This window comes from Equus przewalskii, chromosome 1 (assembly GCF_037783145.1).
Source record: "Equus przewalskii isolate Varuska chromosome 1, EquPr2, whole genome shotgun sequence".
NCBI lineage: Eukaryota > Metazoa > Chordata > Mammalia > Perissodactyla > Equidae > Equus > Equus przewalskii.
In genome coordinates, this window is record NC_091831.1 from 49363729 (window position 1) to 49387592 (window position 23864).

Below are 23864 nucleotides of genomic sequence, written 5' to 3' on the forward strand. Positions count from 1 at the left end.
TTCAATTTTCAAAATAAAAATAGCTAGCATATCATGTAACTTGTCACTGTGTGATTCATGCATTTTAAGTTATATTCCATACTGTTTGTCCATGTTTTAGATGGAGAGAGAATATCGTCTATCAGGTTCTTATATTGTGGATTTATTATGTATGAACAGCGTGACTTGAAGGTGCTGTCTCACTGGAATTTTATATGAAATAGTGAACTTGAACACTTGACCAAAAATTCCCATGGTATCAGCAGATTTTCCTGATGTTTCCTTTTAGAAACTGTCATAAGAAAGTAGATTAAAAAGATGAATTATTTAATAAATAGGACAGGTAACTAGTTGTTTAGGAAAAACAATAATAAGCTTGATCCCTAACTCACAGCTTACACCAACACAAATTTTAGGTGGATCAAAGGTTTAGATGTAAAAAATGGAACTGCAAAACTACCCAATAGTGATTTCTTCCTTCTTCCTTGCTCACAAAATCCAGATTATGCCCAGATAAGTGGTGATCATTTGGGAAGTGGTAACCCTTCCCAAGTTCCAGGGTTAAATCTTCATTAGTCATTCTTGTCAATTTATCTCCAATGCCAATGATTGCCTTGGAAATGAGCACTGGACAGTTTAGATTTGAGACTTGCCATGGGACTGCTTAGAATGGTTTTCTATATTCTCAAAATCTGAATTCTGAAGAAGTATCTCCATTGTCTATGTCTGTAGTTGTTTGCATGTGATACCTGGAACAGTGGTGGCCCTCTGAGGCCAGGAGGAGACCCAGCCTCAGAGGATAAACTATCATGATTGTGACTGAAAAAGAAAAAGATGAAAAGAGCCTGGGCCCTTGATGACATTGTTGAGCTACAAAATTAACAAATGCTGGGATTTTCCTGGCTCCAGCTTTTTTTGCTATGCAAAATAATAAATATTCTTAATATATTTACAATTTTTAATTTGGTATTCTATGGCTTGTAGCCAAAAATATCTTGATACATTTTTTTTTTATCATCTTGGAGTTGAGAAGGCCTTCCTAAGTATGACCCAAAACTCATAAATGGAAGTTTTCATAAAGTTCACTCTGTAACATGTAAACTTTATATTATAATTACAAAAATAAGTAAATAAAAGTTTAAAAACATGCACATAGCTAACATCTAAAATATACAAATTCTTATTTAATATAAATTTGAAAACATCCAATAAAAAATGTGGCAAATATAAACATAAAAAATCTTCAACATGGCAAAAGATATCATGAACAAAGTAAAAAGACAAATGACAAACTGGGAAAAATCACTTTCAACTTGTAGTACAGACAAAGGGCAAGTATCTCTAACATATAGTTTCTAAAGTAGAGAGCAAAAAGGCCAATAACTCTCTAGAGAAAGAATCTACAAAGAAAGAAATTCAAATGTCCTTTACATATGTGAAAAGATGCTCAACCCCACTCATAATAAGAGAAATGCAAATTAAAACTGCACAAATAAACCCAAGTGAGTATGAAGTTGGTGACTTAATCACCCAGAGAGGAGCTATTTCAAAGGACTAAAACATAATCATCTGAGTGCACATCCTGAATTCGTTACCCTAAGGACAAAAAGAACTGCAAAGCAATCTTAAAGTGTTTTCAGTAATCACGTTGTTAGTGATAATAGTAATATCGTTATTTTGAAAATGGTATACACGTGGTAGGCTAGAGCAAATGCTATCATTAGAAAATCGGGGTTTTTCAACATCAAAGAAAAGAATTTAGAATAAAGTCAATGAAGTTAGGTAAAAATATGTGATCCCCAATTTAAATGAAAATTATCAGTATAAACTCATAATGTGTTTTCTGTGGAAAAAACGAAAATATCTACTTTGTAGAAACAATCTCCAACCCACTAGCAATGAGCATCCCAAGTGCTCAGATTGAGGTCTAAAAACCATCCCCACAGGCTCCTTGGAGGATTGGCTAATTCCACATCTGGGACAGAAAATGTAAAAGATGAGCTGAAAACATCTTGTCATATCAGGAAGTAAAGAAACTAGCAAAGACTACAGAGCATTAGAATTCAGGAGTCGACCTGATGGGAAAATTTGAGCATCAAAAAAGAAAAGACTACAGGGGCTGGCCTCATGGCCGAGTGGTTAAGTTCGAACGCTCTGCTTCGGCAGCCCAGGGTTTCACTGGTTCAGATCCTGGGTGCAGACATGGCACTGCTCGTTAGGCCATGCTGAGGTGGTGTCCCACATGCCACAACTAGAAGGACCCACAACTGAAATATACCACTATGTACTGGGGGCATTTGGGGAGGAAAAGCAGGAAAAAAAAGACAAGACTACAACTGCTGGAAACCCTCCATGACCCCAAATTTAAAATCCATGAGTTCATAATAATGCCTTCCTCTTGAGGGCGGGGGAGGGGGGGGTGGGTGGGGGGGGTGAAGAGAAGGACTGATCAGTGACATCGGAGAATGCCAGAAAACCAACTTATTCTCCTGAAATTGATAAATAAAGAGAAAGAATCAACTATATTTCTTACTTTTCTTGTATCCATTTTTCCTCGGGGAAATAGTTGACTAGGGATATCTTCTCTTTATAGCAGTATGTCAGCTAATAAATGAAGGAACGATAGAATTAGAATATCACCATTCTGCAATCTCTCATGAAATAATAAGCATGTCAATGCACACAAATAGCTGCAAAAGCCATTAGGTGAAAAAAAATACTATGGGGAAATTTATAAAGGATGATCACGCTGAACACCCTGCTCAGTCTTGACACCAAAAAAATAATGAGACCACCAGACAGTTAGTGCATCTTGGTGGAAGTGTATACCCACCAATGAATTTCTCTTACCAAAATAATCAAACCTAAATGTGATCAAACTTCTAGATATAACTTTCAGTTTCCAGCTAATACAGTGTACAAAGGAATATATTAAATGACACCAGGGTGGTGCAGTCAGCAAAATCCAGAATGTAGGAAACGCCATAGGACAAATCTGATTTCTTCAACAAATAAATTGAAGGGAAATGTTTAAATTAAAAGAGACTTAAGATTCATATCAACCAAATATAATATGTGGTAAGAATTTTTAAATATGCTTTTGGAGAGAAATATCTAGGACAGCACTGCCCAAAAATATACCATATGAGCTATATGTATAATCCTAAATTTTCTCATAGCCACATTAATAAAGTAAAAAGAAACATGAAATTAATTTTAATAATATACTTAACCTGATATATCCAAAATATTATCATCTAGTCATAAAATAATCATTAAACATATAATCCATATTTAAATTTGTAAATAGGTATTTTACTTTTTGTTTTGTATTGTCTTTGAAATGCAGTGTGCATTTCATACTTATAACACATCTCAATTCAGATAAGTCACATTTCAAGTGCTCATTAGCCACGTGTTTCTAGCTACCATATTGGACAACAGAGAAGAAAGTTCTTGCTAATACTAAAGTTCTGGTTACATAGTAAATATTTGCTTGTTTTCAAGGGGCAGGAGTGATGTCACGGATTTCCAGGTGTAAATACTAAGGCAGGAGAGTTCTGTTCTGCACCCTGTCTCTTTCTGGCCCAATATTTTCTTCTGTGAGGTCATGGGGTTGGATCAGATAATATCCATATGCACATTCACTGCCCCATCTCCATAAATAGATAGGACCTGGGCCTGGGCCTGAGACATTTGCAGGGTAACCTTGAGTTCATTGCTTGACTCACCTGATTCCTGGTCTTCTGCCCAAGGAGACTGCCTTCTGAGCAATATAGTATGCAAACATAATGCCTCCAAGCACACATCTGCATAGTGGTTCTGACCAGCAACACTTGGCTAGAACCTCATTAAAGGTGTCAACATATCAGAGGAGAGAACACACACACTTTCTCTAAGGTTTCTTTGGGACATCCATTCCCAGTTCCATCACAGCTGTCTGCTGGGGTTCCTTGATGCTTCTGTTGTTACCTTTTCTTGATTCACACCACTTCCCAGGGCTTTGAGAACAAGGCACAGACACCGCTCCTGTCCCTCTTATGCCTCTCAGCTAGTGATTGCTAAAACATCCCTTAAGAATTAGCTAGGGAGAATCCAAGATGGCACTGTGAGTAGTCCTCTTTATCTCTCCCCCTTCGAGTCTAATTATTTGGACACTCATTGCTTAACAAAGGATATCCAGACAGCATCTCAGGACATCTGAGAGACCCACGTGACTATACATCGGAAGGCAGATGGACTTTCCTCCGGGAGGATGTGGAGATAGGTGAGAACTCTCTGACCCCGACCGAACAGCCTAGTACCTGCAAGCGGCTTTCTTCCAACAGATGCCCCCAGAAGATCAACACACACCTAGGGCAGGAGCAAGCACACAACAGAGGAGCGACAGTGGAAACAGGTGACCAGAACACTACCTAAACCCCCCGCAATTACTCCTAAACGCAGAGGGAAACTCTAGAGTTACACACCTGAGCCCGCGGGGAGAGTCTCTCCCCGCCATTGGCAGGGAGATCCCGCCTAGTGTTCACGGCGCCCAGAGGGTCCCAGAGAGAATCACTAAGGGTACGGAGGCCCCCCAGCTGCCACTGCCTGCACGGTGGGGCTAGGGATTGCCGGAGATCTCGGAGAGGACTGGGGCTGGGTGAAGCTCCAGAGGCCAGCTCCACGCCCCGGAGGGGAAGCTCCAGAGTTCCGCCTGGGCAGCAGACAAAACTCTCTGTCTGCCATTAGCGGAGGGGCCACGCCCAGCATTCACAACTCCGGGAAAGTCCTGGAGAGAATCCCAGAGGGCGAGGTGACCCCCAGCTGCCGTTGCCCACCCCGTGGGGTAAGGGATTGCCGGAGATCTCAGAGAGGACTGGGGCTGGGGGGAGCTCCAGAGGCTGGCCCTGCAGCCCGGACGGGAAGCTCCAGAGTTCTACCCGGGCAGCAGACAAAATTCTCTGTCTGCTATTAGCGGAGGGGCCACGCCCAGCATCCACAACACTGGGAGGGTCCCGGAGAGGAGAATATCAGGCAGGGCAGCAGCTGACCAGCTACCACTGAAATCAGGATCTCTGGCTATCCCCTAGACAGGGCAAAGGGCTCCCCGAGTTCCTGGGGAACAGGACTGGGGCTGGGTGGAGTTCCAGCGACCCAGCTTCGTAGCCTAGGGGCAAACCCTACAGGCTCACAGCAGCCTCAGGGAAAGCCTCTGCACAGCACTAGTAGAGAGCACCCATCTGGCAGCCACAAGGCTGGAAGACCCCGGGACAAAAGTAGCATAGCTAGGTGAGCTAACCACAGACTGTAGAAGATGCCAATAGCTCTGCTGTGACCCATAGTGGACAAGTGAGAATTTGTGGGTGCCAACAGTGATGGAGCGGCAAATATAAGTGATCCTACCCCTGGCCGCTGGAAAAGCCCATAACGCTGTTGCAGACCCCAAGGAGGGAGCACATCTAGGTGGGCTGCAACAGTAGGCACCAGCAGCCTGAAGCCCCCCTGTGACGGCCCCCACAGCAGAAGAGGGAATCCAAAGGACCACTGTGACTACGAGGAGGGGCCCAGGCCCAGTTAGCAACTGCGGATAGGGTTCCTGGTTGGTGCAGTATAAACAGCTGCTCCCCCACCACAACAGCAGAAACAAGTGGAAGGAGCAACTAAACTCTATCTCTATGCAGAGGCACAAATCAACAACATCAAGCAATATGAAAAAATACATTAAATCTCCAGAACAGAAGGAAAATACAAATACACAGAAAACAATCCCAAAGAAAATGAGATATATAACCTAAATGATGATGACTTCAAAACAGCCATCATTAAAATACTCAATGAGTTAAGAGAGAATTCAGATAGACAACTCAACAAGTTCAGGAGCTATGTCACAAAAGAGTTTGATACGATAAAGAAGAACCAAACAGAAATACTGGAAATGAAGAACACAATAGAGGAGATTAAGAAAAATCTAGATGCACTGAACAGTAGGGCCAATAATATGGAGGAAAGAATTAGCAATTTGGAAGATGGCAATATAGAAATGCTGCAGGCAGAGGAGGAGAGAGATGTAAGACTAAAAAGAAATGAAGAAACTCTCCGAGAATTATCAGACACAATTAGGAGATGCAACGTAAAGATTATAGGTATACCAGAGGGAGAAGAGAAGGAGAAAGGGGCAGAAAGCCTATTCAAAGAAATAATGGCTGAGAACTTCCCAAATCTGGTGAGAGAGATGGATCTTCAGGTGACAGAAGCCAATAGATCTCCAAACTTTATCAATGCAAGAAGACCAACCCCACGGCATATAGTAGTGAAGCTAGCAAAAGTCAACGACAAAGAGAAAATACTAAGGACAGCCAGGCAAAAGAAACTAACCTACAAAGGAACCCCCATCAGGCTATCAGCAGATTTCTCAGCAGAAACTTTACAGGCTAGAAGAGAGTGAAATGATATATTCAAAAATCTGAAGGACAAAAATCTACAGCCAAGAATTCTCTACCCAGCGAAAATATCCTTCAAATACGATGGAGAAATAAAAACTTTCCCAGATAAACAAAAATTAAGGGAGTTCATTGCCACAAAACCTCCTCTTCAGGAAATCCTCAGGAAAACCCTCATTCCTGAAAAATCAAAAAAAGGAAAGGGGCTACAAAACCAAGAGCAGAGGAGATAAGTAGAAGGACAACAACAGAGAGCAGCAGCTCTTCATCAGAACAGATTAAACCATGGGACGAGAAACAAAGGAAATTGAAGAAAACCGGAAAACAAGACACAAAATGGTAGTGGTAGGCCCCCACATCTCAATAATCACTCTAAATGTAAATGGATTGAACTCCCCAATCAAAAGACACAGAGTGGCAGGATGGATCAAAGAACAAGACCCAACAATATGCTGCCTCCAGGAAACACACCTCAGTCCCAAAGACAAAACAGACTCAGAGTGAAGGGATGGAGAACAATACTCCAAGCTAATAATGAACAAAAGAAAGCAAGTGTCGCTATACTAATATCAGACAAGGTAGACTTCAAAGCAAAACAGATAAAGAAAGACAAAGAGGGACAGTATATAATGATAAAAGGGACTCTCCACCAAGAAGACATAACACTTATAAATATATAGGCACCCAACACAGGAGCACCAAAATTTGTAAAGTAACTCTTAATAGAACTAAAAGAAGACATCAACAACAATACAATAATAGTAGGGGACCTCAACACACCATTAACACCAATGGACAGAACATCCAGACAGAAAATCAACAAGGAAATAATAGAATTAAATGAAAAATTAGACCAGATGGACTTAATAGATCTATATAGAACACTTCATCCAAAAACAGCAGGTTACACATTCTTCTCAAGTGCACACGGAACATTCTCAAGGATTGACCATATTTTGGGAAACAAGGCAAACATCAATAAATACAAGAGAGTTGAAATCATATCAAGCATCTTTTCTGATCATAACGCTATTAAACTAGAAATCAACTACAAGAAAAAAGCAGACAAAGGTGCAAAAATGTGGAGACTAAACAACATGCTTCTGAACAAACAATGGATCATTGAAGAAATCGAATATTATCTGGAGACAAATGAAAATGAGAACATGACATACCAAATCATTTGGGATGCAGCAAAAGCAGTCCTAAGAGGGAAATTCATCGCAATACAGGCTCACCTCACTAAACAAGAAAAAGCTCACATAAGCAACCTCAAACGACACCTAACAGAACTAGAAAAAGAAGAACAAAGCCCAAAGTCAGTAGAAGGAGGGAAATAATAAAAATAAGAGCAGAAATAAACGATATTGAAACAAAAAAGACAATAGAAAGGATCAATGAAACAAAGAGTTGGTTCTTTGAAAAAATTAACAAAATCGACAAACTTTTAGCCAGACTCACCAAGAAAAGAAGAGAGAAATCACAAATAAATAAAATTAAGAATGAGAGAGGAGAAATCACAACAGATACCAATGAAATACAAGGGATCATAAGAGAATACTATGAAAAACTATATGCCAACAAATTGAACAACCTGGAAGAAATGGACAAATTCCTAGACTCCTACAATCTCCCCAAACTGAATCAGGAAGAAATGGAGAATCTGAATAGGCCAATCACAAGTAAGGAAATAGAAACGGTAATCAAAAACCTCCCCAAAAATAAGAGTCCAGGACCAGACGGCTTCTCTGGAGAATTCTACCAAACATTCAAAGAAGACTTAATACCTATTCTTCTCAAACTGTTCCAGAAAATTGAGAAAGATGGAGTACTCCCTAACACATTCTATGAAGCCAACATCACTCTGATCCCCAAACCTGACAAGGACAACACAAAGAAGGAGAACTACAGGCCGATATCACTGATGAACATAGATGCAAAAATCCTCAACAAAATTTTGGCAAACCGAATACAGCAATACATCAAAAAGATTATACACCATGATCAAGTGGGATTTATACCAGGGACACAGGGATGGTTCAACATCTGCAAGTCAATCAACGTGATACACTACATCAACAAAATGAAAAACAAAAACCACCTGATCATCTCAATAGATGCAGAGAAAGCATTCGACAAGATCCAACACCCATTTATGATAAAAACCCTCAATAAAATGGGTATAGAAGGAAAGTACCTCAACATAATAAAGGCCATATATGACAGACCCACAGCCAACATCATACTCAATGGACAAAAACTGAAAGCCATCCCTCTGAGGACAGGAACAAGACAAGGGTGCCCACTTTCACCACTCCTATTCAACATAGTACTGGAGGTGTTGGCCAGAGCAATTCGGCAGGAAAAAGAAATAAAAGGAATCCAAATAGGTAACGAAGAAGTAAAACTCTCGCTGTTTGCAGACGACATGATCTTATATATAGAAAACCCCAAAGAATCCATAGAAAAACTATTAGAAATAATCAACAACTACAGCAAAGTAGCAGGGTATAAAATCAACATACATAAATCAGCAGCATTTCTATACACTAACAATGAACTAACAGAAAAAGAACTCAAGAACTCAATCCCATTCACAATCGCAACGAAAAGAATAAAATACCTTGGGATAAACTTAACCAAGGAAGTGAAGGATCTATACAATGAAAACTACAAGACTTTCCTGAAAGAAATTGACGACGAGATAAAGAGATGGAAAGACATTCCATGCACATGGATTGGAAGAATAAACATAGTTAAAATGTCCATACTACCTAAAGCAATCTACAGATTCAATGCTATCCCAATCTGTATCCCAAGAACATTCTTCACAGAAATTGAACAAAGAATCCTAAAATTCATATGGGGCAACAAAAGACTGTGAATTGCTAAAGCAATCCTGAGCAAGAAAAACAAAGCCGGCGGAATCACAATCCCCGATTTCAAAACATACTACAAAGCTACAGTGATCAAAACAGCATGGTACTGGTACAAAAACAGGTCCACAGATCAATGGAACACAATTGAAAGCCCAGAGATAAAACCACACATCTATGGACAGCTAATCTTCGACAAAGGAGCAGAGGGCCTACAATGGAGAAAAGAAAGTCTCTTCAACAAATGGTGCTGGGAAAACTGGACAGCCACATGCAAAAGATTGAAAATTGACCATTCTTTTTCACCACACACCAAAATAAACTCAAAATGGATCAAAGACCTAAAGATTAGGCCTGAAACAATAAGTCTTCTGGAAGAGAATATAGGTAGTACACTCTTTGACATCAGTTTCAAAAGAATCTTTTCAGACACTATAACTCCTCAGTTGAGGGAAACAATAGAAAGAATAAACAAATGGGACTTCATCAGACTAAAGAGCTTCTTTAAGGCAAGGGAAAACAGGATTGAAACAAAAAAACAGCTCACTAATTGGGAAAAAATATTTACAAGCCACTTATCTGACAAAGGGTTAATCTCCATAATATACAAAGAACTCACATGGCTTAACAACAAAAAAACAAACAACCCGATCAAAAAATGGGCAGAGGGGGGCTGGCCCCATGGCCGAGTGGTTAAGTTCGTGCGCTCCGCTGCAAGCGGCCCAGTGTTTCGTTGGTTCGAATCCTGGGCGCAGACATGGCACTGCTCATCAAACCACGCTGAGGCAGCGTCCCACATGCCACAACTAGAAGGACCCACAACGAAGAATATACAACTATGTACTGGGGGGCTTTGGGGAGAAAAAGGAAAAAATAAAATCTTAAAAAAAAAATGGGCAGAGGACATGAACAGACATTTCTCAAAAGAAGATATGAATATGGCCAATAGACACATGAAAAGATGTTCATCATCGCTAATCATCAGGGAAATGCAAATCAAAACTACACTAAGATATCACCTTACACCCATTAGATTGGCAAAAACATCCAAAACCAAGAGCGACAAATGTTGGAGAGGTTGTGGAGAAAAAGGAACCCTCATACACTGTTGGTGGGAATGCAAACTGGTACAGCCACCATGGAAAACAGTGTGGAGATTTCTCAAAAAGTTAAAAATAGAAATACCCTATGACCCAGCCATCCCATTACTGGGTATCTATCCTAAGAACCTGAAATCAGAAATCCCAAGAGTCCCTTGCACCCCTATGTTCATCGCAGCATTATTTACAATAGCCAAGACGTGGAACCAACCTACATGCCCAGAAACTGATGATTGGATAAAGAAGATATGGTATATATACACAATGGAATACTACTCAGCCATAAAAAAAGACAAAATTGGCCCATTCACAGCAGCGTGGATGGACCTCGAGGGTATTATGTTAAGCGAAATAAGCCAGTCAGAGAAAGACGAACTCTATATGACTCCACTCATAGGTGGAAGTTAGTATATTGACAAGGAGATCTGATTGGTGGTTACCAGGGAAAAGGGGGGGTGGGGGGAGGGCACAAAGGGGGAAGTGGTGTACCCACAACATGACTAACAAAAATGTACAACTGAAATCTCACAAGGTTGTAATCTATCATAACATTAATAAAAAAACAAAAAAACAAAAAAAAACAACATCCCTTGGAAGTTACAGTTGTCTTCAGTCTTGTGCAGAGGAAGGTCCCATATTATATTGTCCCATTTTGCTGGACAAACCAACACTCTACAGTTCTGTTCAGGGACCTTAGCTCATCCTGACTCTGTCTGTAGCGTGGTACTCTCATTGGCCTCAAATAATTCCTCCACCTCCACTGACCCCTTGTTCACACCTGACCTGCAGGAAGATGCATTTCCCTCAGGAGGGAATTCTGCCCAGGAGTTCTCAAAATGGCACCCTCCCAGAAGCCTTAGAGATTGTATGCAAATGAGCTGTTAACCCTGGCCCAGCATCTTTCAGAGGTAGATATAGCCAGTCACATCTCATCACCTTTGTTGTCATGGTCCTAAAGTTATTCGGGCTACTCTTAGAAATGCCCTGTTAAAGCTATAGATGTTCAGGAGTTTTCAGATCTAAGCTGGAGGAATAATGACTTATCACAAGAGGAATGTTTTCAGGAGGAGAAAACAGGCATATCTCTGTGGCTACATAGATTTAAGGTGACCTACAGCATAACAGCACCTTGCACATAGTTAATTATTCTTTATTGAAAACATGCTGATTACCAAAGTTTTAGAATACCACTTAGAAAGAAACTGATTACATTTAATTGTTAAATATGTATATTTTTTATGTTTTCAAGGAGAAAGAATAAAAGTAAGTGACTCTTTAGGCCAAGGAATGCATGTAGTAGAAAGCAACTAATGTGACTGAGACCCGTCAGGAATAGAATCCCAGAAGACCTGGCAAGGACGTACACTCCCTCAAGAGTAAATCTCAAAGGCAAACTGGGAAGAGAGTGAAGTAAGGGCCTGAGCTGAAGCCAATTAGTGCTCAATAAACAAATCAGGGCATTTTGCTTTCTGCCCCGTTTCAGGCCAGCCTTCCAAGCAGCTCAGATGAGAGTTCTTAAGGAAAAAAACAGTTCAAATTCCCATAGCAATTCAATTTACAAAGTGGGTTCTATTTGATTTGTGGAGGAACAGCATGTGTTCTGTTCTGTTTTGTGTCAGAGCTTCTGAATGGCAATTCCAGAAAAATGCGCTGAGTCACAAATCCCTACAGATGAAAGATTTTGACAAGAACATGCTCGGAGGAGGGCAAGAGCTGTGACAGTTGCATAAATTAGAGATAACAGAAGGCTCCTTATTCTTTTCCTAAATGAGGCCCTTCGATGCAAACATTTACCCCACATCCGTGCCCAGGGACGCTTGATGGCTCCCTCAGGTATTCAGAAGCCACACACTAAAGAATAACGACAACAACAAAAATAATAATAGCTAACACTTACCAAATATGTGCCAGGCATATATACAAGTTGTTTTATTTAATTCCCACAATAGCCCTACGAGGTGTGTGGCAAATGAGGAAACTTAGGCTTTGAGAGGCTAAGGAATTTGCTCATAATCACCCAGCCCCAGGAACTGGGCTGGGATCTGAACTCAGGAATCACAACTTTAATAAGTATGTACATGTATCGCCAAATATCATCCATGTATTCATAGATTGCTGATCATTTTAACTGATTGGGGTTAAACTCCTTACTCAAACAGGCATCTTATTACTGACATCCTTCAGACACCCTTGACTGCAGAGCCAAGAGTCCCGAGATTGTTATTAATGGAGGAGAAATTTTATGGCACTGCTAATGTAAATTGTGTATTTTATGTGTTCAACATAATACTCTCTCTACGTAAAAGAAAAAAATGAGACAATCTTTCCTTCAAAATAGAGCTTTCCTTTATTTCCTGGAACATCCCGAGTTAAGGTAATCCTACACTGATTGCTAGAAGTTGAGGCTATCTGAGGTCATGAGACTTTCTAACCAGCACATGATTTCCCAATGCTGGAACTTCTGGTTCTCGAGAATTGCTCCTCCTGGGGCCTTTACAAGTTGGTGGCTGAAACTTCTCCACTGATGTCATGGTCACCCAGAGAAAACTAGATCACCAACTGGCTCCTAGGAGGTTCATCAGAGAGAGAGAGGCAGGAGGCTGAAAGGAGTGAGGTGGTATTAAACAAAATCAGGGAATAGGGTCCCTAACAAACCTTACTTCACACCTTCCCCAACAGAGCCCCAGGTACTTGGAATGTCAAGTATTTTTTAAGTCACAAAAGAAAGATTATATTCTAATTAATATAATTTCATTGTTGTTTTTTAAAAAACATTAATTCTTGGGAAATGGGCAAGTCATGAATAATCATTTACATAATTAACATGTAAACATGACTTCTCTATTCACTAAAGGATTGGCCTTATAGCAACCCTCCCAGCTGGGCCCCATTTCCCAGCCACATTAGAAATCTAAGGGTTTACTAGAAACTCCTTTTTTGCACTTTTGGAAATTACATATATACATACATTGTCCATATCATGGCAATGATGTTTTATACCATAAGTGAGGACCATAATCCCCATCTCACATGACTATTATGAGGGATAAATAATGTAATGTGCTTGGAACATATTAAGGATTCCATTAATGATTGGTGAGATAATTAATAAGAATCTCAAAGAGAAACCTGTCTCCTCTTCTTCAAAAGGATTCTGTAGGACTGACATATTAGCTTTCTGGAAGGCCATGGTCAAAACAGTTTAGCAAATTTACTTTTGAATATGCTGATGTCCAATCACCAAATTCTGGGGTCTGAAGTGAATATCAGGTAATTTATATTTTTACATGCAAGTGAAGTGTCACTGTAATTTGGAGGAGGGGGACTGACTAAGAAGAGAAAAAGCAACCAAATGGATGCAAAACAAACAAAAAATATTTTATTATCACCTAAAACTCATTCCCTAGACAACAGATAATGCACACATCGGACGACATTAGCAGACATAGTGAAGATGCACTTGAACAGCTGTCAACATTGATGAATGTGGAGATGTCATAAAAGTGAAAATTTTCAGGTTATTCGATTTCCTGTATAATATTGGCAAAAAGGAACTGTCAACACAAAAACATTTAGTTTAATTTTTTTAAATGTCACTTATTGTATTTACTAGCCTTGACAGTGACTAAAGAATGAGGTACAGAAAACTTTCCAGAAGTCTGAGTATGGAGCAGAAGTCCAAGGCGCTTTGGAGCCCCACTATTGCGTTATGGAGTAGGATTAACTCAGCCGTGAAGCTCCCCATACTCCAGGTTTACTGCATAGAAAAGCGCTAGTTACCTACCTCACTGAGGTGTTGTGGGGACTCATGCTTATAAAGTGCTTCAGGCGCCTTTGAAGAAAGGCAACATAGAAGTATAAAATAATCTTACATATTTCAAAAGAAATGAAAAGATAATTTTGGCACAATGGGAAGAGTGCCTCCAATTTAAAGAACCACACTTGGCTATTTTTAAAAACCCCTTACCTCAATGGTTTATTGGGTTTTTGTTTTCTATTTAAGAGAATAAATGTTTCTCTATTGCCAGTCTTAGAACAGCCATTCTCAACCCAGGCTGTACTATCAGAATCACTTGAGGAGTTCGTTAAAAATATGGACGCCTAGCCCACGGCCTAGACCTACAGAATTAAAATCTCTAAGAGTGCTACTCAGGCAACTATATTTTTTAAAGGATCTAGAGGATTCTGATGCATAGCAAAGTTTTAAAAACATTTCTTTAGAAAAATGTCAATTTATTAAACATTGATTTTCTTCCTAGAACATTTTTCTTAAGATTGAATGAAGTTGGATTAGGGTATCAATTTCCTATTGCCCTTTTCCCTTCCCATGTCCCACACAGACTCAGAGCACAATACACACACACACACACACACACACACACACACACTTTTTAGTTCTGTCCTTGAATTAAGGTTTGATAGCAGTAAAATCTAATAGTAGCAAATAAATGCTTCATCGAGAAGATATGCAAGGACTTGCAATTCATCCCCACTGTGCCCGAAGCAAATGGATGTTTCCCATTTGCCAAGAATGGAATGGTTTAAATATGCATTTCCAATTTGGAAACAGGTAAAATCAGCACTTTCTGGGAAACAACAGCTTAGCGGATGCTGACAAAGTGAGCAAGGTTACAGCGGCCACCCATGAAGAAAGGCTACAGCGACGGCTCCTCTGCTTGGAGACTGCCTGCATCTCAGCAATCTCCTTCGGAATTGAAACGATTTATGCTCAGTGGACACCAAATAAGTGGGTGCTTCATCAAGGTAAATAAATTAGAATCATGAAAACCAGTGACTATAATTTAAAATATCTTTTTTCAAAGGATCAGTTTGCTCCACTGCAATTCTTAAGGCTGTTTTAGTAACCATGTTCACTTCCTGACTGGCTCGAAGTCTTCTATTTACTAGCTGGTCTAACAGAAAAGAGAATGAGTTAGTCCCCAGCGGCCTTCATACATATCTCATCAGGCTGCCCGCATCAGTTATAAAACAGAAGAGTTCCCTCTGGGTGCCTTGCGTTGGAACCAACGGAGTGTGCAGAGAAATTATATTTCTTGACACAGAGAAAGCCTTCTGAGGCTGGCCAAAATTTTTACAATGTCAAGAACTCATGAATACTAGCAAAACAGAATAGTCCCACATCTTGGAAAAAGAAAAAAGAGAAAAAAAATACAGGCAATAGAGGCTATGTATACAGTACACAGAGAATAGGATATGTAAAAAATTCATTCAGAGTCAGCCATAGTGAAATTTTGCTATAAGAAAACAGTCTTGTAGTGCCTTCCAATATTCTCCTAAACATTAGAGGCAACTTTGTACAAAAAGGTCACTGGAGCTGGCTTGGGGAGTTGCTTGTTGCATGTATCGCAGGGCGACAAGGCTGCCAGCAGCAGAATAAAACCTCCCAGCAGGACGCAGAAGCCACTAAAATAAAATGCTATGTCGTAGGTCTGGGTCCAGTCAAAAAACCAACCTGAAAAGAGAGTAAGAAAAAAGTGAATTTGATAGAAATAGCATGAATATGAAGCCCATATTCTAATTTCATCGATTTTATATACAGTTGGGTTAGGATATAAACTACTCCCCCTCCACCCCCCACCGCCACCCCGACTTCTAAAGTGGCCCATTGGGAGTTAGAAGAGAAGAATCTCTCAAATATTTGGATAAGAGTAAGCTGGCATTTTGAGCTTCTCCCAAATAATGAACACAAATCCCTGAGCAAGTAATTGGCTTTTTCATCCATATCAAAGTGATTTTGAAGAAATCATTCCCATGAGATCTTCCTTGCAGATTTATTTTGTGCAAATCAGCACTATTATTACAATCTGAATTTCTATATCTGGAGATGTTACAAAGAAAAGTAAAATGGGTTGACTTTGAAACAAATATCTTACCAACAATTGGTGGTCCAAGACTACTTCCAAGCCCAGCAAAGAACATTAATATCCCATAGGCATGGGCTAATTTTTCAATTCCCACAGTCTTTGTGGTCACATATGGGAAGATTGACCAATTACCAGTAAGAAACCCTACGATCGCAGAAAGTATTGCCAACGTGACATAACTTTTGGCAAATGGAATTGCACACAAGGCCAGGCCCATGGTGATTAAGGTAGCTACATAAAGATATAAGGTATTAATCCACCTGAAGTCAGCCAGTATCCCTAAAAGGAGTTTACCGACTGTTGTCATAATGCCAATAATGGAAATAAGAGGCATAATAAACTCTTCTTCTTTCACATTTGAACTTCTTGCTACATCTTCCATAAGTAATGAAGGTGGAAACCCTCCGATGTCAAAAAGAAAGATAGCAATGAAGAGCGCTAAAAATACTTTGTTTTTAAAGAGAGTCACAGTTTCTCCACAGTAGTTTTTATATAATTGCCACTTCCTCTTGGCAAGCTGTTTGCAAAAATATGTCTGCTCTGCAACTTTCTTTTTGTAGGTTTCAGTCTCTCTTGTGTGTGCCGTTGTCAGGTTCTTATGAAGTAAACTCTCCTGTTTCCAGTCACCACTGGGCAAGGTGCTCTGGCAGGTTTCCTCTCTACCGCAACTCTTTTCAAGAATGTTTTCTTCCAGGTTCTTTTCTTTTTCATTGTAAATGGAGTATCTATCTGGTACATTTTCCAGAGCTGTTTTTTCAGGCAAAGGACAAGCAGAGGCATGGAGAGGTCTCATCAGACTGCCACAGGCTAATATATTTAAAGCTAAAGCACCCACAATCAGCAGGCATCCATCCAGTCCATAGGACTCAATCAGCAGCTTCTGCAGAGCAGCATATATGAAAAGCCCAACACTTGAACCTGAAAAGGAAATGAGAGTTGTTCAATCGTAATCTCTTACAGTTTGAAGCCTTCAGGACAAGCATTATTAGTATCATAATGGAATTTCTTTTTCACACTGGCATTCATGTGTGCCCTCATATTAAAATCACAGCAAGAATATTGAAGATAATGATAATAATAATAGGAATACTGATAGACTATTTATTTTAAGAGTTAGCATTTATAGTTCAGCCACTGTGCTAAGCACTTTCCATTGCCCAGTCTTGTTTAATCTTTATAATGATCCTGTCGGGCAGGTCCTATTATTATTCCCAATGTACCCATGAAGAGACATAGGGCAGAAAGGTTGAGAAATTTGCCACAGATCACAAAGCTCTAAATGGCAGAAGTAGGTCACACTCAATCAGTCTAACTCCAGGAGCCCATCTTCTTAACAAATACCTTATGCAACTACTTTTTTTGCACTTACGATGTGCTAGGCTCCATGCTTATATTTATTCCCTTTATTCCCTTTGGAAAAACAAATTCTCATATTTTATTTTTTGAGATGAAGAATATATTTTAGTTTTAGGATATTTATAATGGTTTGATAGTTCAAATCCACTGCTGAATCACCAGAATGATTCATATTAATAAACTATGAGGAGAGTAAAGCAGAATTTGATAGGGTATTTAAATTACAAAGTATGCCTGGTTTGCGCGTCTGTGCAGCACTGTAAATACTCCAGTTTTTTAGCATAGATCACACTAGACATGCTGGAATGGCAAGGTACATCGGCCCAATTAATTTTCAGTGTTCCTACATGGTTCTGGCTTCAATTTTTTAAAAATTGAGAATTTTAAAATTTAAATATCATTGAGAAACATCATGTGAAAAAGCAGGAAAGAAACAGATATAAATAGGTTGTAAAAAAAAAAAAAGAGTCTAGGGGCCGACCCAGTGGCATAGAGGTTAAGTTTGTGAGCTCCACTTCAGCAGCCCAGGGTTTGCAGGTTTGGATCCCCAGCGTGGACCTAGCGCTGGTCATCAAGCCATACTGCACCAGCATCACACATAAAATAGAGGAAGATTGGCAACAGATGTTAGCTCAGCGACGATCTTCCTCACACACACACACAAATAGTTCTAAACAAGCTGATCATACCTTTAAAATAGTCTATACCAAATTACATCTTAACTCGAACAGGATGCCACGCTTGCAGTAAAAATCCGTCTCATCAAACATTCTTACAAATAACCAAATGGCTCTGTCTTAGAGTTGTAAGAAAACATTTTTCTTTGGGACCGTGGTTGTCCCTTCCTAACATTTTTAAAGCTAACTCCTTCATCCTCAAAGAAACAAAATCTTAGCATGCAAATGTTAATTCATAGCTCATGTTAATGTAATGGCAGCTAAAATAGTATCTTTTTGTGGCTACTAAGAGAATAAGTGTCTCTATGTTGACTTTTGAGAAGTAATAATAGTAGGCAAATGTAATCCTTCCCTTATCTTTTTAAAAGTGGCACATACTTTAACAGTTAAAAGTACTTCAGAAAACAAACTAAAAGATTTGAAAATAGGACTACTTCATGTACTTCTGTACTAACTTAGCATCTATTCACTGTTAATTCATATTTTTGTCTAACACCATTTCTTTGTACAGATTCTAAAAAAGTGCCATACCATTAAATACTTAAAAATACTCTTGGTGTTTTGCAAGTTCCATCTTTTGACCTTAAGTTAAGAAAATGAACAACTTCCCCATTGCTCACCAACCAAGTTTAGCTGTCAATATCGTGAAATATAAGGGAAACATATCAAATCAATTCAACAGAAATTCATTGAACATCTATAATGTGTTAAGCATATGACAGGGCAGCAAAATCAAATTACACATTGAACACTACTTTCCTCAGCCTACATCCCACAAGAACGCAACCACAGCTTAGAAAGATGCAAGAATTCTTTCAGGCAACGAAGAGTAATTTAGAACTTTGTGGTGGAACTGTGTAAACTGTAAAACTATAATGTTTAATCTTCAAGAAGGAAATTCCCATTTAAAAATCATCAATGTAAAGGGAAAAGTGAAATAAAGCACCAATTATGCTTCTATGCATGCCTAAATTATACATTATCACAAAAAGGAAAGATATTAACCGATGTTCAGGGAACCTGAAACAGTGAGAGATACACTCACACTTTGATTAACTCATTAATACTAGGGGTCAATAAACTTTTTCCATAAAAGGCCAGAGAGTAAATGTGTAAAGTATAGGGGGCCATACAATCTCTGTCAAAAATGCTCAACTGCCCTTTTCTGCCCTTGAAGCATGAAAGCAGCCAGAGAAAAATCATAAAGGAATGAGCATGGTTGTCTTCCAATACAACTTTATTTATGGACACTGAAATTGGAATTTCACATAACTTTTACATGCCATGAAATATTATTCTTTTGATTTTTTTTAACTATACAAAAATGTAAAAGTCATTCTTACCTCATGAGCTGTCCAAAAACAGACAGGACACCAGATTTGGCCCATGGGCATTAGTTTACCAACCCCTGTTCACCAGGAAGGGAGATCGCTTTCCCAAAACCTTCACTTCATGTCCATGTTCCTTTCTTTCAACCAAGTCACAATATTTCAAGTATTTTGACTTTTGGTTTCTTTCCAATTTTTTTAAAAATTCTGTGAGTTTTGTTTTGCTTGTCATCTCTTTTTCTGAAGATGGATGCTATAGATTGAATGCTTGTGTCCCCCCAAAATTCATATGCTGAAACCTAACCTCCAAGGTAATGGTATTAGGAAGTGTGGCCGTTGGGAGGGTAGAGCCCTCATGAATGGGATTAGTGCCCGTATAAAAGAGACCCCAGAGGGCTCCCACTCCCCTTCCACCATGTGATGACACGGTGAGAAGACAGCAGTCTGCAACCTGAAAGAGGACTCTCACCAGAACCAGACCATGCCGGCACCTTCATCTCACACTTCCAGCCTCCAAAATGGCAAGAAATAAATTTCCGTTATTTACAAGCTCCCCAGTCTATAGTTCTTTGTTATAGCAGTCTGAGGTGACTAAGACAGGGGATTAATGTTTCTCTTTAATTTTGCTTCACCCAGCTCCATCTAAGCCGAAACTGAAAACTCATTAATTCTGCCAAATCTTGACTGTCCACAGTCGCTCCATTTCTAATTCTTCCCAAGCCCTTCTGCCCTCTTCTCCAGACTGAGTGGGAAGCTAGAAAAGCCCTCTCAGCATACAATGTCCGATATCTTCAGCACCAGCAAATTTGGACCTGAAGGGGAATCTAGGTCACAATTATAATGCTTTTAGAGCCCTTACAATATGTCTTAGGCACACTCTCCTTTAATATTCCCAGTAACCCAATGTGATGAGTACTATTATATCCCATTTTACAGTTCAGAAAACTGAGGCTTAACTTAACAGTTAACAGACCAGTTAAGTAACTTGTCCATCACTGGACAGCTAGTGAGTGACACAGGCAGGATTCAAAACCAGGTGGTCTGGCGCCAGGGTCTGTGCTCATCACTACAGTATAGCGCCTCTACAGAAAATATAGTATGGGTACCAACTGCTCTGGATTCCCGTCTTCTGCTTTTTCTATTTCTTCTCCAAGTTCTGCCTTAGCCTGTCCTCAGACTCTGACTCTGTCTCCTCCTAGACGACGGTTCACATTTCTCACCTGGTAACGCATCCTTAAACCACCTTGGGTAAATATCCAGCTCAATTTAATTTGATTTGGAATCACTTTGTTGCCACTGGGTTGGCCCCATGAACAAAACATCAGTTTGGATCTTGTTGCCAGATATGCTATTGAATTTATTCAGCTTATTTGAAAGCCTGACCTCCCAGGAATACCCACTCATTAACAAGTAGCATATGAAAACTTACAACTTATAGTAAACTTGGCTGCTTTATCCCCTACACAAATCTATAAAACATTGACCACAGAAAATTTTGATAAGTTCCCTAAACAGCCTAGAAAAAAATCCATCTGAAAAGTGAAGCACACTTTAAAATATCAGAGGGAGTCCAGAAGGCTTCTATATTTACATTTTCCCCCTCAGTGGTCATCCCTTGATTATTAAAGGAATAACAAGGGTAAACAGCCTGTCGTTCGGACACGCACGGGTCAGTGAGATGTATTCATAAATCAGGACTTTAGGAAAACTGTAATTCCATAGTAAATGGAGATGGAGGGACATCAGCATCAGTCTTTCTGACAGTGGCCTTAAGGATCTCCAGTTTCCTTTCAATTCTCCTATCTTTCTCAGGGATGAGGTGCTTTACTCAAGTGCTCTCTGCTTCTTTTAGCAAGGCTCTCACCAGCACGTGACTCTCATAAGCTTTCTTTTCCTGTTTTATACTGGACATCTAAAGCTCCTGATTTTTCATATACATATCTTAGGGTTTTTTCTAAAGCTACGCTCATATTTACAGTGAAAAATAAAATTTCCTTCTAGGACTAATGTAAAAAAATTGTGCTACCTGAGTGGTAGCTGGGGAGTGGTTGGTTAAACGTGTCCGTGCTTGGTCACTTTTAACTGTGATGAGACGGCTGAATAATGGCAATGCTGCACTTATTTTGAAAACGTACCTGTTGAAATCAGGCCAAGTGCAAGGCCTCGGCGGCTGTCAAAATACTGGCACGTAATGGTCACTGTTGCAGTGTATAATAAACCACATCCGAGACCTAAACATAAGAAGACGTTGCATAAATTAAGACAGACTGTATTACTTCAATGCAAAAAAAAAGTGAGGGGGTGGGGAACAATTAAGAATCTCCAATAGGACATTCTGTTACTGACTGGCTAAAACTCTTCCGAGTGTGGATTCCTAGACTCCTTCGATGTTAGTTGTGTGGCTCCCATGACACATTTGGGCAGCCTCGGTTTTCACTCCACATCCGCCCTAAGGTCAGGGTCAAGTCAAAAAAATAATCCAATTTCTAAAGCATGAATGAATAATGTAAACTTAAATTAAGACATTATGGGGAGATATAGAAAATGGTTAAACCACACACAAAATAGTACAATTTAATCAAACTTGCCCGTTCCATCTCTCTGTCTCTCTTTCAAATCTTGCCCTCCTCTCAGTGTTCATCTTCTCTAAGTCCTCTCAACACTTCTATAAAATCTCCTTCACCATCTCAAGCTCTCTTGCTAGAGTTCGTAGCCTGCACACCCCAGTCTGCAAAGTGAGGGACCTCGGGCAGGTCCTCTGGGGTTCTCAGATCATCCCCTCAGAGTAAAATGTATATTTGTAGGTTTTCATCTTTTAGAGATGCAATCTACCCTATTTAGGATCAAAATGTCTTGATGTCTTTAGTTTAAAATATAGTCACAAAAAAAGGAAGTAAACACACTAAAATATTAACAGTTGTTAAATTTAAGTGGTGAGCAGATGGTAGTTTGCCATACTATTCTCTGCTTTTCTGTAAATTTGAAATTCTTTTATAGTTAAGAAAATATCTTACACCTAAATTTCCCTTTCTTGAGACCCAAGGACAATATTTATCTCCAGATTGTCTCCAAGACTCTTGTTTGTAAGCTTAATCTTTTCCTCCCTATTAAGTACCTGATAACCCCAGTTTATTTTTCATAAAATTTTCCTCTGGCTTCAAGCTCATTACTTTTTGCTTTTCTTCTGCAGCATCATCTGTCCTTGAGGGTGACTCTACAAACAACACATAAGCCATCATCTAAAAACTGACTTTTAACCATGGCTTATTAGGTGAGTTATTAAGATCATTTTCATTACTTTCAATTGCACCTGGACTATGATTAGAAAGAACACATGACTTAACAAATATACTGTATAAACATTTTAAGAAATTAGTGCTTAAAACCACCCAGGACTCAGATGATCATCTGTGATTGCCGAAAAAGTCTTCTTAAAGAAATGAGATAGATTAAAAAAATTAAACTCTAAATAAACCTTTTAAAATAAAGCACTCTTTTGTATGATTTAAGGGGAAAAAAATGCTATCTCATTAACTAAAATATGAGTTGGGTTGATTTATACGGTTGTCATGACTACATGCCATAGAATACTTCAATGAAATAGGACTTGTTACTGAACAATCAATTTTCTGAAGCCAAAAACGTCACCCGTAAGTAAGACTTTATTTCAGAAAGCCTTTGGAGGAGGAAGGAATTTACTTTTCTGTGATTTGGTTGTCAGGGCTCTGTCAAACATTAAGCAGTAGAGACAAGAAAAAAAGACATTTCTGATTACTAAATGCCAATGCCAGAAAAGTTGAAACAGCAACTTTTAAACTTTCAACCTTCGACTAAAAAGAAAGAAGGTTTTAAAAATTATTTCAGACCCAGGAGTTTCAGATAAGATTGTCTCACTTTTTTTTTCTAATGTAGCAGAAATCTGAAATGCCTTTCCTTTAAACTTTTTAAAAAGCAGAAGGTGGCATGATGCCTTCCCACATCTGTATCAGGATGACCTTAAAGCAGTTATTAAAGGGACGGTCCTCAAGAGCTTTCATGGAGATTGTGAGGACAAAACTATTTTCATAATAATACTAATATGTTCTCTGCTTTTTTCACTGTGTTCACATTTATGCTGATAGTGAAAAGAGTTGGTGAGTAAACCTGCAAAAGTCTTTGCACAATTCAAGGTATTGATCCCAAACTTTACGCCTTATGTGCTTCAATACCACTCCCTCACAGTAAAAACAAGCAGGCGAAGT

The 23864-nt window shown here is 39.3% G+C and overlaps 1 protein-coding gene across 3 annotated transcripts in view; it reads right to left on the bottom strand.

Annotated features, from left to right (window-relative positions):
• Positions 1-13734: 13734 nt before the first annotated feature.
• Positions 13735-23864, bottom strand: part of SLC16A9 (solute carrier family 16 member 9) — a 58320-nt gene continuing 48190 nt past the window's right edge. For all 3 annotated transcript variants that reach the window (XM_070611756.1, XM_008530514.2, XM_008530516.2), the window contains exons 4-6: positions 21759-21854; positions 16272-17180; positions 13735-15850 (exon numbers count right to left, since the gene is read on the bottom strand). In XM_070611756.1, coding sequence (XP_070467857.1) covers positions 15672-15850; positions 16272-17180; positions 21759-21854 — 1184 coding nt within the window. In that variant the 3' untranslated portion in view covers positions 13735-15671. The remainder of the gene's footprint in view (positions 15851-16271; positions 17181-21758; positions 21855-23864) is intronic.